At 40.0% G+C, this 14744-nt stretch overlaps 1 protein-coding gene across 6 annotated transcripts in view; it reads right to left on the minus strand.

Moving 5' to 3' along the window:
• Positions 1-762: 762 nt before the first annotated feature.
• Positions 763-14744, minus strand: part of ldb2a (LIM domain binding 2a) — a 92847-nt gene continuing 78865 nt past the window's right edge. The window contains exons 6-9 of one of the 6 annotated variants that reach the window (XM_028590089.1): positions 12950-13073; positions 10833-10886; positions 9861-9988; positions 763-2735 (exon numbers count right to left, since the gene is read on the minus strand). In XM_028590089.1, coding sequence (XP_028445890.1) covers positions 2505-2735; positions 9861-9988; positions 10833-10886; positions 12950-13073 — 537 coding nt within the window. In that variant the 3' untranslated portion in view covers positions 763-2504. Of the gene's footprint in view, positions 2736-9854; positions 10001-10832; positions 10887-12949; positions 13077-14744 lie in introns of all 6 variants that reach the window. The other 5 variants (XM_028590088.1, XM_028590084.1, XM_028590087.1 and 2 more) reach the window with 5 other exon arrangements.

A 14744-nucleotide genomic window follows, 5' to 3' on the forward strand; every position in this document is an offset into this window, starting at 1 on the left:
CATATTTAAAACACAACCTTTTGTGGCTGCATTGCATTTTGGTCTTCTGAGCGTTCTTTGGGTGTAAACATCTCTATTTTTATCTCTGTTTCTTCTGCAATAGAATTCTCCCAGTATGATCATTACATATCAGCAGAAATGTCAGCTCTGGAGAAAAGCTTTTTGCTATTTTACTTTTGAGAGGCTGACGCAAAAACACAATGTTAAGATCACTGATTCATTTTATAACGTCATTTCCTAATAATCTTCTTAAATCAGTTATCACCAGGGACATGAAAAGATTAGCAAAAACACAACTTTAGTTCCCTAAAGTGTAAGTTAGATTTTTGTCTTTTAAGATGCAGGTGAGAATGAAACCTTTACCCTGTTCCCTGTCCCAAAAAGATCAAAACTGAATTTTCCAACTGACAACAAAAACACTTATTGCAAAATCCACTTAGCAGCGGTTCAGGAGCTTTTGATTTTATTACACTTTCTTCCTCAGATATAGCGATGTGTTGTGGATTTGTTTATTTTCAAATGTATTTCTTTTTCTGAGCACTTCAAGGACTTTTCGTGTTGGTACATTTTCCAATCTGCTGAGGAAGGTCGTGTGATATGATCGAAAGCTTCAGAAGAGTTACTAAATGGACTTTGTGGTCACTTGCTGAACATTCCAATGATTTATCAAATTAATCAGAGTTCACTGTAAATAGAGTAACTAAATTGACAAATAAACAGATGCAACATGCACACAATGCATGCAACCAAACCACATTCAACTCCATTGTAAGCACGATTTATTGGCACACATAATGGTAAAGCATACATACCAGACATCAGATATGACACTGAACACCTCTGCTATATAATGTACAAATGGTGTCTAATAATACTAGGCTCAAACATATTTAGAAATGTGTTAGCTTCCTTACAAATGCACAAATAAATACCCATAAGATCCAATTGTATAAAGACATATGTCGCTGTCTTCTTTCCCATTTTTAAACAAAATTCCAACAAAAGAGATCAGGGCTATATTAGCAATTCAATTAAAGATTAAAGAACAATTGTGAGCACAAATACAGGGATACCAAACCATTACTGTGGGGTGGATGGGATTTTATCTGTGCGTTGCTTTCAACATGTTGAAATAGTTTCTTCTTATGGTCAAAGAATATGCAAGAACTATGATTGTGTGACTGTTAACTTTGTGGCTTTGGTTCTGCACTAGCTTAAAGGATGACAAACATCAGAGAGTTGGGTTTTTGACCGAAGCAAACCAGTGTCCATCCAAACCACCCAACAGAAATCAGAACCTCCTGTACAAAACAAAACAGCTGCCATATCCAAACTGGTTTCAGTGGCTGATTTACAGTGGACAAAATCGATTCCACATCTATTTACAGAGCTACAAACCTTGTAACAGTGTTCCCAAACTGATGATCCCAAAAGGAAAATCAGACTGATGTGTTTTAAAAAGTACATATATCAAACAAAATAAAAACCCTATAAAATCATGCAGGAAAAGGCTTTAGTATCAGTTTGGGAGTAGGTCGTTAAAGGGAAAGAAGTCAAATTTTCGAGCAGAAGAAAAAACCAAAAAAACAAAACAAAAAATAAATCAACATTAATGCATCAAATCTGTGTCGGCAAAGTTCACACACTGATCGGCAAAATTACAACGTGACTGCAAAGGATTCTGAGAGAAGCAAAATACCAATAGACTACGAACACAATCAAACTTGTTTGCATGAAATCACAATCTGTGACGACCGCAGTAATGTGAAAAGAACAATCCTAGGACACGATTTTCCCTCGTTTGAAAGGAGTCCATAGCGGTAGAGAACTTTTATTTCCTCCTAATTGGAAATGGAAATAAACAGCAACAGCATAAACAAACCAATAGCTGACTGAATTTCTAATAAAAATGCAATTGCCTCAAACAATGTTTAATTTGTCTCCAATGTGGTTAGACGCTTCCAATGGCTCTGTTAAAAAACACCTTGCCTTCTCACCGTTGAGCTTGCCATTTTTTTGAGACATTTTGTTTGTTGTTTTTATTCTTCTTCTTTTCTCCCCTCTGTCTACTGTCAGCATGATGACTTGCGACCTGCAGGTCAACCAATCATAGCAGTAGTATTCCGCTAAACAAGAGGTTTGAATCTGAGGGAGAATTTGATCCGCAATTTTCCACTGCATTCTTGAAAAAAAATGCCCACGCCATTGGTATTTTTACATTACAGTTGCATACCACTTATATGCATTTCTTGTCTTTGGCATGTGGATATTGCTGTGCAATGCTGCCATTTCTTTTGTTTTCCAAGATGTTACAGTAATTCAGAGAAGAGGAAAATATCCAGAATATTTTGGCTGGACATGCCAGTGGTGAGTTTGCAGATTCGGATTCAGTACATAATTACTGTATGAAGCGTAAAAGCGCTGCCCTCAGGGGTAAGAGAGAGGTTAAAAAGTCCAGTCCACATGAAGTCAAGGATCTGTTGTTTTCTTCTCCTTCTTTTGTTTTACTGCGAGGGCTGGGGCGCTGTGCTCTCAGGCTTGCTGTCCTGGGCGCTGGGGGGTTTGCTGCTCCAGGGAGCGTTGTTGCCCAGAGCCGGGGAGCTGGTGAAGTCATCCTCGTCGTCCAGGCCGTTGGTGGCGTCGTACTGCGTGTTCTCCAGACGAGTGATCAGACGCTCATCCTCGTCCCCGAACTCGCCGCCCATCAGGGTCGGCTCGCCGACCACCATCACGTCCTGGAAAGGGGAAGAGACGGGCGAGAGCAAGTTTACAAAACTGAAAAGTAAGGAAATTACACATGTTCTCGTTCTTACAAACACATTCTAAAAAGGTCACATCTGCTCAGGCTCGATTTTTGTTACGCTCACAGTTGTGTTATTTAAAAGCACCCTTTTTATTCACATGCTTCTGCTGTTTGAATGTTGGCATTAACATACAATTAGGCCACTGTTGTGTTTCAAATGTTTTTTTTTCAGTGAAAGAGCCAAAAATCATTGATTTTTTTTTCTAGACCATCATAAATATATGGTTTATCCAATGGGGTTTTGAATCGTTTTCTCTCACACAAAATTTCTTTCATTAATGAACCCATTTTTAGTTTTACATTTTTAAAACAGTCTTTACAGTTATAAAAGCGGTACACAAATATAATCAATTTTACACAGGCACCCGTGACATGTTTTCAGTTTTGTGCAGGACCATTCACTTTAGCCTCCGGGTGATTCAAAATGAATATGCTAAAATGAGAGAGAAATCACCACAGAAGACATTAATGCATATCTGTTTCATCTAATTCTGAGAGCAAAGCACCATCTGAATACCAAGTGAACTCACATCCACCCAAAAAGACCTCATACAGTAACACGTGCATTACTTCAAATGAATGAATATGCATAATGTCTGTCTCCCATCAACCGCCTTTTTAAAATGGAGGGTTAAAAATACAACCATAAGGTCATAAAGACAAGACTTTCATTCAGCAGCTGATGTCTTTACAGTTGTTGATCTATCTTGTGTGTTTGTGTTTACCAGGGTTTCTGTTTCCCAACTAAGCGAGAAGCGCCCAAACCCCCGGCGATGGGAGGTACTTCAACACAGAGCCCCTGCTTGCTAAGAGTTTGTGTGTGTAAGTTTCAGTGTGTGTGTTTGTGTGTGTGTGTATGTTGAGGACAGACATTGGTGTATCCAGTGAAACCCCAATGCACTCGGTGCAAATGAAACCTTCCCGTACAGAAAGCAGATTCCCCCAGCGCTCTGTACCCGCCCCAATCAATACTCATCATGTAAGACATATTTCACAGAGATGACCCTCTCACAGTGGGTCAAGGAAGGGAAGGAGAGAGATTTAGCCATTACCCCACCTCTATCTGTGACTCTTGTGGTGAGTCTTTAAAAGGTGGGTGTGCTTGTTTTATTCCATGTTTCAGGACACATTCTTCTGCACGTCATGAAAGTGAAGTGAATTAGTTAGAATAATCACTGGAGTGTAATTTGTGAACTCAAACATTGATCAATAAGCTCTGAATCATGGTCGTGTCTTCATCTTTGTGTGTGTGTGTCTGTGCTGAGTGTGTGAATCTCATCTCCCTTTGACTGACTAAGCACATCCCTGCTGGCGAGCCCCAGCGCCACCCACCGTAACCTGGAAAGAAGCTGTACAGTTAAATGGAGCGCACGCCTCACTGGCCAAGTGTGTCAACGCAGCCTGGCTTGGGAGATCTCGCTCTTCTCAGCCATCTCCTCTGCAACACACACTCGCACGCACACACAGATACACATGCACATGCACACGAACCTAGATTACCGTACAATCAGACACCTGAACACAAACGGACAAAAGCACTCCAATGCAAACTCAGATTAACCCTATGCATTGTGCACAACACCAACCCAGGACTGTACACAGAAATCGCACAGCGCTAAGCACACAGTACAAACACACTTCCATCAAGCATTGATGTAAACATACAAACAAAATGTAGCCCACTTCAAACCCCCCCACCCAAAACTCAAAACATACACTCAGATGAAGAGCACAAGGCAGTTTATTTATCGAAGCCATCCCCAAAACCCCCTAGCGACCACTTCTACGCCCCACTATGCCTTAATCAGGCTAATTAATTTAGGTGAGCTTTTCAACTAAATGACAATATCCACACTGATTTGTCAATTTGCATACCTAATTAAGTCATTAGCTAAAAACGTGCTGATTGCCAACAAGCCATGCATTCACCATCTGTTCCTGTGAGGAGGCCTGTCAACCTACCTCTGGCCAATTTTGGGTCCAAAAAAATCAACAAAAGAAAAAATCCCTCAGACGATAACAGCTGGTGGCTAGTCTGAGACGTGGGAGCGCTAATTGTGAGCTAATTAATACTGTCAACACGTCTACTCATCTTGTTAAGAGTTAGCTTTAACGCTATCTAAGCGGCGACGCTTTGAATGGGGCGTCGCAGCGATCAACGCATCCCTGCTCCCTTCATTCACTGAGCAGTGTCATTAGCATTTTTTTTTTGTACAGAGATTAGCAGAGACTATCTTGGAGGACATATTTGGCCACAACACAAGTGGGAATTGAAAGAAGATGTGGATTGTGACGACGACAAAAGGGACGGAGAACAAAATTGTCCCTTAAAGCAGCAAAAAGAAAAAAACACTGTTGAAAATAGAAAGTATAACAAATATTTTAATAAAGTTTAGTCTGCAGGCCTGATGCACACCCCCAGTTTACCGTCCCTCCATCCCTTCTGTATTCAAATTCAGAAAAAGACAGACAAGATCTACAGTTAAAATAATCTATTTCTAGTTTGTACTATTTGTTTTTTGACATCAAAATATAACTTCAAAGGATAAAACTGGTGGTATTCTATATTTTTCTTGTTGCCAACAAACCCAATAATGGGTTGTCTGTCTCTCAATGACTGTGGCTCCCAGGTCCAAGCACAAACCAAGTTTGTTCCTAAATCTTAAAAAAAAAAAAAACTGAATTTGAACTAGCCTACATACATTTATTTTGCAGTCATTTTCATAAAAGAGCTGGGAGTTGTAGTTTTTAGCTAATGTTACTCACACAATAGAGTAAATAGTGCATTTGTTGGGGACTACTTTCAGTGGTGGATTAATACACATCTGGTGCTCTGGTGAGTTTTTCCTGCGGCAGGATGGTGAATGTGGGATTGACTCAAAATAAACTGCAATGCCCACATTCACATTAATGAAGGAAGATGTCACCCAGAGCAACAGTGTGGCTCATTTATGTGTTTTTAATAGTTTTTGGATAACAACGTAGCTCTATGGCACAGATGAATACGATTTGGACATACAGACAATACTTGTTACTCAAATCAATTAATTGTTAATTTGGTCGCCATCTGAATAAAATTACTAAAAAAACATTTTTGGGGCAACTATGCAAAATACTTTTACTCAAGATCATTTGAGTCTAAATATTTTTATGAAATTAGAATGAGTTCAAGGATTTTTTTCCTGGTGCCACACAAGCGCAGGCAACTCCATCTTAGATCAATGCAGAACCTTTTAAATGTTATCCTCAAATGATCATCAATCTACCAATTTCATATAGAGTGGATGGACAGTTAATTAAGGGTTTAGTCCATAATATGTGTTGTACTTGTTGCAGATGCACTGCCTGACTGACAGCATGAAAAACCTGCTGCTTAGAGGCCAGCTTGGTAAAAGAAACAACACAAGTTCGTCACTAAAATCATAAAATCAGGCCACTAGAGGTCAGTATTGCTCACTGTATGAATCCCCCCCCAAACACACACACACACACACACACACACACACCATCCCCACCTTCCCCAGCACCTCCTCTCCTCCAGCTGCTGGTAACCCCCCCCCTCCTTCCACTGCGAGGGTCCACTCCTTATTGTCATTGGGCTCACGTAGGCTTGTGCTCAGGCACAAACGAACAACTTCTCACACAAAGAAAGCAGGCGCACAACATATGTAACCAGCATGTTACCAACCACGCTGCCAGTCTTTAAGAGGCGTGTGAATGCACGCAATGAGTGGTACGGATGGTGTGTGTGTGTGTGTGTGTAGGAAGGAGGTTGTGGGGAGAGGTGGGGGGGGCCGTGATGGAGTAGCGTGTGTGCATGTGACGGAGGAAGGGGCTGGGAGTGGAGGGTTACATACAGATATCTGTGATAATGAGAGCTGGCACAGAGCCAAACTGCCTTCTAGAGAGAAAACAATTGTGCATGCTGTGTGTGTGTGTGTGTGTGTGTGTGTGTGTGTGTGTGTGTGTGTGTGTGTGTGTGTGTGTGTGTGTGTGTGTGTGTGTGTGTGTGTGTGTGTGTGCGTGAGATGTACATACGTATGTATGTGTGAGACAGAAAGAAGGTAAGTGGAAAGTGGAAAGATGACGAGACATCTAACCACAGGACGGATCATAGAGGGACAGTACAGTATGTGTGTATGTGTGTGTGTGTGTGTGTAGATGAGAGAAAGAAATACTGTAAAAATGCCAGAAAAACGTAGAGTTTCTACAAGTTCTAGAATGTCCCTAGATTCAACCCTGTCTCCTAGAAAGTATGTTTTATATCTTACTTATTTAAATTTGCAACGGCAAAGAAAGAAACATAATGTTGCTCGGATTACATTTTCAATCAACATAACGTTGTCAATCATTTGCCAAGTCGCAAAACATGTTCACTGACAACATATTTTATTTGTTTCTCTTGCAATATTTAAACAAAACCCAGATCTTTAAAGTACTTTTTTTTGGCCCGACCTAACAACACACAGGACTCAGGTCTCCGATGGCAGAACATAATCAAGGCAGGAATTATGTCTCTTTCAAAATGTAGTATAAAAACGCCACTTCTGGGGGACAGGGTTGCTATACTCCACACGCCGTGAGTATAAAAAAGAATCTGCACCCTTAAATTTCCCATTAAGCAGAATTAGTCCAGTGAACAAGATGAACACACATTAATGCCAACCTTCAACCCTTTAACACTGTTTAGTATCATTAGCACACTTCTAACTGAACTGCAATGACCTGTATTCTAAAACACCAGAGTGCTGCACCAGCGTGGTTACAGAAGTAGTAAATTGGATGCAGTAAATATAATACAGTATGTGTATAATGAGCGGTATATGGAATAGGTACAAAACAAGAGCATGTGCAGACAACCCACTCACAACAGCATCAAATTCTTCAGGGGAGCACCAGACATGTGGTGTAGCACTCAGCTGTTTAAGAGGCTATTTAACCTCTAACTGGTCAAGTGGCCTGTTATGGAGGCATGTTACAAATTCAGATCCGTGGACACAGTATGCAGAGTCAATATTAGTAGATCTTTTGTAATCATTGTTGGTTACTTGTTGTGTGTCTTGGATGTTGGAGAGTAACAGTCCACTGCTGATGTAAGGCAATTCAATTGTTCACTAAAGTCATTTGTGGAAGATTTCTTAATTTAAAGGTATTTCAGAATTACCCTGAAACAGAAAGTATGTGATGGGACATCCTATGGTGAAATGCTAGTATTGTGGTTTTACTGTCCCATGCCTACAGTATGTTGTAGAAATGTTTCTATCACAACACGTTTCAATGCTTTTTTTTTCTGAAAAAGGAACATTACAACTTTTCTTTTAGTGCTTGAGACTACGAGGTTGCCCCATTAATTGTACTGTACAATGGACGTTAGGGCTGGGTATCGGTACTCAATATCTTTAAGGTATCGACTAAATACTCCAGTACTGAGTAATATTGAAACTTCTCCAGTCAAACGATACCTGCGTTTGATACTTTTGTACCCAGATCTAGAAAGAAATTGCTATTTGCATGGTTTTGCTTGCAGCCAATCAAAATCACGTTATCGATCTAATGCGACGTGTGATTGGCCCAGCTACAACCCATACATCCTGTGGCGTGGTGAAGTCGAGCTAGGGTGGTGCATTTTAAGGAGTTGGTAGTTCAGCGTACCAAGATGCTTCCATTCACATGATGGGTATCGAATAAAGTACTGAAGTAGCATTGGTATCGGTGTGGTATTAGTACTGATATTGGACTTTTTAAACCCATTATACCCAGCCCTATACTGGACATATAAAGAATAGCAACAAATGATTATTTAACAAGTTTTGAAGTTTGTGGGTAACAATGGATAAAACTAATTTTCTTAGTCACAAAATTATTATTTAGATTTACAAATCAACCTACAGTAAACAGTTTGTTAAAGGTGCCGTAGGCAGGATTGCAAAGATCCAGGACTTAGCCAAAAAATTTGAACATTGACAACTTCTCAGTCCCTCCCTCCTTTCCGCTAAAGCCCACAATGGTCTCCTAAGCCCCTCCCCCCACAAGGGAGAATGAATGTGTGTGCATGAGCAGTGATTGACACGCAGTTAGACATGCAGAGCTTCTGAATACAAGTAAACTCTGCTACAGTACTGGTCCTCTGGGCAGTTGTGAGTTCATTGTCTTGGTCAAGGGCATTTACAACAGTGGTGGCTGAGAGAGGCCAGAGTGTCACTTTACCCACCCACATTTTCCCATTTGGTCCCGAGATTCAAAACTGTTTTTTAAACCTCTAGGCTACGGGCACTTGGTTGAGCAACGGGGTCAGCTGGGTCTTTTTTACACATACATATTCTGAAGTACATGTAGAGTACTTGGAAAGAAACTGGTAAAAACTAAGGAAGTAAACCTCTTCGTATTTTCTTCTTCCCTTCCATTTTGCAACTCCAGCACCATATAAGGAGCTCAGCTGTATCACTGTGTCTTCATGGACAGATGTGTGGTTTATTACAGCACTTGTTTTGATGACAGTAGTACTTACCATCTGTAACAAGAAAATGCTGAGAAAACATAGTATTTGCACAGTTTTGGAAACTGTGACTGAGTTTTATGGGCTTGATTAATTTCTGTTCTTTAGTTGTAAATTGATTTTAATAAAACAAAGTAGGCTTCATAATTTTCTTTTTTTTAACTAAGGAAAAATCTTGAGTTAGTGATACGATACTACCTGCAGCAAAGGAACACTTATTCACCTTCTTTACTGGCTGTTTATGAATTTAGCTGCTGTACGAATTTCTACTTTGAGGTTTTGAGTCGTTTGTGTCACTCTTTATTATATATGAATTTTCTCTTTGTCTTTCAGGGCGACATGTTTTCATACAAATCCCTTGAGGTTTCTTTGTCTCACTGCACGGATTTGTTTTCTACCCTCCCCTCCTGTTTTTCTTTTGTGCAAATAAATTAAACCTAATACTGTAGCTCCAATACCATTATGAATGCCACGTGCCTGTGTGTAACCTTGCAAACATACATGTGGAGTTATAGAAAAAAAATAAAAGAGGAGGCAAACCGAGCTGATGCTTACAGGTACCTGACTGGAGAGGCTGAAGTTGGTGGCGGGGCTGCGTTTCTTGCTGGCGGTGGTGCCCGCGCTGTTGGCGCTGCTCGCTGAGTTCTTCCGTTTCCTCCTCTTCGTGGTTGTCTGTCGGGCGGGCTCAGCTTTGGCACGACCAGCAAAGAGAAACAGAGGCAATGCCAAGAACATAATGCATACAGACGGAGACAAGGTGTAGGGGTGTGTGCAGTGTGGAGTGTTTGTGTGTTATAGGTCATACAGTAGAGAGACTCGGACAGATAGCATCATACTGTACGTGGAGACACAAAGGCGTGCGGACAGAATTGTGCAAAATGCCTGTTTACATGCACACAACGCACGCACGCACACACACACACGCACGCACACACACACACACACACACAAACACACACACACACACACACGTTACAGAGACAAGAGCAACTAGTCTACACTGATCCATGCTTTGTTTTCTTCAAAGGTTGAACCCGCACGAGCGTTGACATCTCCAAAGACATGCACTAGTAAGAAATAACCCCTGTCCCATTTGCATAAATGCTCAACAATGGACCCTGATGCTCAACGTAATGTAAATGTGTTAATGATTCTGGTGCTGCACCGATTGCTATGTTTCTCAATAGCATGAGCCAGATTAAAACTGCTCTGCTGAGGCAGAAAGCACATTCCTGTTTGTCTTACTGAACATGTTATTATACTGTATCCATTCTTGTTACAATACTGCAGATTTGATCTGCCGAGCACGAGTGTGTTTTCGTTCTGATCATTATGTTTTAGCCAGTGCTTCAGAATTATGCTTTTACATGCATTAGTCTGGCACATGTAACATGTATTTGTTGTATTTCAGGTATTAGTGCTATTTGGAAACATGCATATGAACTTGCACACAAACATATACTTCATGGTATGGCCAGTGAGCAAATAAAATGCTGCTTTCTAAGACTACAGACAGTGTAAGAGAGAAGATACCTTTTTTGTGATTTGTGGGAAATATTTCCGTTTTGAAGTTCTGTGGGTGTCCAGCTGAAACCGGAGCCAAAATCAGTTTTATTTTATTCAGGTGATTGATTAATCTCAACAAGACAGAATGAGACCAGAGATGACAACAGAGAAAATGAAGAGAAACAATTGTAGATGCTACTCAACACCACTGGAAAACTTGTACTTAGGTGAAAAATCTTTTTCCAATTATGAGTTCTCCATAATTCCTGAAGGTGTAATTAAATCACAAGTGAAAACATTATTATCAAAAAAGATATAAAGTACAGACAGAGGTTAAATAGAGATATTGGTGTTTCTAGTATTTACAAAATAATCTATGTCGTGCATAATTTATGAATACATGGTTTAGCAAATTCTGCCAACATTTGTTAGAAAATCATTCCTTTAATCTCGAGGGAGACAAAAGAACACTGCTGTGATCTTCAAACAGATGTCTGAAAATGAAATACATTTTTCGAGGTTATTGCTAATCACACTGAGGGAGAAGCCTTCATATTCAGTTACAACAACCAGCAACTCGTGATACAAACAAAACCAAAACTATCAGAGGCAAAACAATAAGGGGATTTTTTATCAGTATCTTTTCTCTTTTGATTCCTGACTTTGACGAACGTGTGTGTAAAAAAGCGGGCCTATTGTCAGAGACAATCATTTCTGTTATCCGACTGGTTTCCTTCAATGCTGAACCGGTGACGCACTAAAATCACTTCCATTTCCACCAAAAGGACTTATCAGAGCATAAATGTGCCTGTGGCTTCCTTCCTGGTGAAATCCCAACCAGTTTCCGAGCTGGAGAAGAATTGCAGGAAAAGGGGAATAACACGCCACCAGTGAGGGAAAACCGCATTTCCAGCTAGACTGCAAACTTCAGGCAAACTTCATGTGAAAATATATATAGATAGATGGCATAAAATGACCCTAAAAAACACATAGAGGAGGCCTGACTTAAAGAAAGTATTATACTTATTATGCCTACAATTTTAAATGTTACCCTGAAGCAACTTATGGATCAAAAACCAGCACAAAGATCAAATCAATAAAACGATAAAGCTGTATATTATATTAAACTACATTACACATGAAGCCGTTTCTCATGAATCACACATATATGATTTAAAACCCAATGTAGGACTTTATATTAAGATCTCTTTCCATAGGACAATTAATCCTCAATACAAGAGCTTTTTTTCTCCTCAGACTTTATATTCATAAAATGCTTTCCATGTTTTTTTTTTTTCCCCTTTTTTTTTTTTTTTTTTTTCTTCTTTTCTTTGAAGAACGTCGTCGACACTGGGGAGCCGCTGGCCGGGGAGCTGGATCTACAAGTCTGATTACACCCGGCACTCTTAATTAAAGTTACACAGGTCTGAGTCAAAGGCTTTTTGACTGGTGTTGGTTTTTAAAGACATCTCGTCACGCCTCGCTAAGCATTGCTGTAATTTGCAGCCACTCCGATGTGTCCAAAAAAACTCGGCTTACTCTTTCTCTCCAGCTTAAGACCGCACAGCCAATTTAAGCCTGGTACTTTTCAGAAACCACCCTTAAAACATCAATCATAGAGAGCTGAGAGGCCCGTTAAGATTGGCGAGGTTGAGATGCAGGAGGCAGCCCTGAATTCTGATTAATTTCAAATACCTGACAGGCAAAACATATTTAAGGGATTAAGACATATAATGGCAAATTTGGAAACATAAATGATGCAATAAAAACACACTCTGAGAAAATATATTCCTATTCCTACAAAGTGAGTGATGGTACAGAATTAAACGTTTTTTTAAGGAAAGGAAGTCAGTTAGACCACAGTAGAGAAAACCATTAACACTTGATCCACAACATTTTAGAAAATGTAGATGTCTTTCTGTTGTCATTTGACCCCGTTTTGGACAAGAGCTTCTTATTTCTGGGTGCCTGCTCAGAGAAGCAGGTTTATCCCAAGTTATCTGAAAATCTTGAATGAGAGAATACCAGAAAAGCACTTTTCATAATCTTTTAGATTTCTGGGTTTGACTGAAGAAACCCTATCCAGAGCTGCTTCTTTGAACAGGCACACGGGCAGTAAAGATATGTGTTTTAACAATAGTTACCTGGTGGGGCTACCATCCTCTGCCATTTTTGGAATAGGCATGTCTTGAGACAGTCCCGGGGGCTGAGGTTGTAGGTCTTGTGCCTTGACATGAGCTCTTGCATGGGCTCCAGGATGACACACAACTGCTGACACAACAGGACAAACCACACTTTCAGTTGAAGCAGATTTATTTAACATCTGATGAGAGAACAGTGTCCTGTCCAATGCTGTTGCCTCTTATCAAGGTAAAGCAAAACAACATCCATAAAAACACAGTCTGTTGCGCAATTAATCACCCATAGACTGACTTTGAGTGATTAATTGTGCAATAAATCTTTTTATAGACACTATTAATAAGTGCCTTTAAAAACAGGTTTATTGTCAAGAGCTTTAGAGAGGAGACGGATAGAGAGAAAGATGGGCAGGACAATGCATTTTAATATGAGCAGCTTTTGTTGAGCTGTTTACAACTCACATGTGTATGACACATTGATGCATCAATACACACGTAATTGGAAAAACCAAAACAGTCCCTTGTTCCCACACTGAACTGCAACAATATTCTCCAGTTAAAAGTACAATATTCTGTCTTCTAAATCTCTGGTGATCTGCAGTGAGAGGAACCAGGGGTCAGCCTGTCATTTTAAATACATCAGGCTTAGTTTATCCAGATAACATCTGGATAACATTACTGGTCAGCCCCCCTCTTTCTTTAATAGCAGCAACCATCCAAATGCTTGTTGGTGTAGTCAGAGGACAGTGGTTCAACAGTTATAGTGCTGTCTTATTGCTGAACCAATCACAGGGTAACACTAGGATCAAACTCCAGGCAACCTGCCCGTCTTTTCTTTTTCTTTCAGACTTTTCGCTATCTTTGAAAAAGTTGACCATTATACCCACCTCTCCCAGTCCCTGGAACCCACAACATCTTTTGTTTTTTTTTAAATTATCATGAGCAGCGCAAACTTTTGAGATGGTTTCCTATGATATTTTGCGTAGTGTCTTATCATATTTTGTCTGTATTCATCTGTTATGGCAGGAAGGTTTTAACCTCATTCACTAATGTTCAAATGCAGTTTTCAATTAACGGCGGCACATAAATAGTAAGGTATTTTCATGAGCACCCATCTTGTTTGGCTGTAAGGACCCCATACTGCGCTTTCCCCCCTGATAGATGTAGAACTATCACTATTAGAAATGATAGTAGCTTACAGTACTGTCGATATATAGGCACCGGTGTAGACATATTTTAACTGAAAAATATCTATGTGAGTTTCCTAAAAAATCAAGTTCAGGCACAAAAATGACTTAGTTAAGATTAGGAAACACTTCATGGTTAAAAGAAACCAAAGCTGAAGAGAAACATTGTCTGACAAAGACCACGAAGAACATATAAAAACATACAGTAAATTAGGTAGGTGTTGAGGTTTTTAACCCTAACCCTACATACAGTTGTACGGGGGACCAGGCAAGCAGTTGCTGTTAGTGTTTCCCAGTTAGAGTGTGATGTAAGGTCGACAATTAGTGGTGTGAAAGGAGGTGTGGGTTTACTAACTTGCTCAAGGGCACTTTGACAGTCGTTACTGAGACAAAGGAGTCTGTTAATCATTCTCTGCATGCTCAAATGATCTCATCTGACCTTCAGCATCCCACCACCCCTACATTTCTGATGTCAATTCTAATCAACATGCTCATCCTTTCTTCAGCCGTACTGTACAGCAACGCGGGGGTAAGATGTAAAACAAGGGGACAACTTTGAATGAGACTGTGTACTGTATCATGTACTGTATCTATTACCTACTACTATGTAATAA

This window comes from Perca flavescens, chromosome 10, assembly GCF_004354835.1.
Source record: "Perca flavescens isolate YP-PL-M2 chromosome 10, PFLA_1.0, whole genome shotgun sequence".
Taxonomy (NCBI): domain Eukaryota; kingdom Metazoa; phylum Chordata; class Actinopteri; order Perciformes; family Percidae; genus Perca; species Perca flavescens.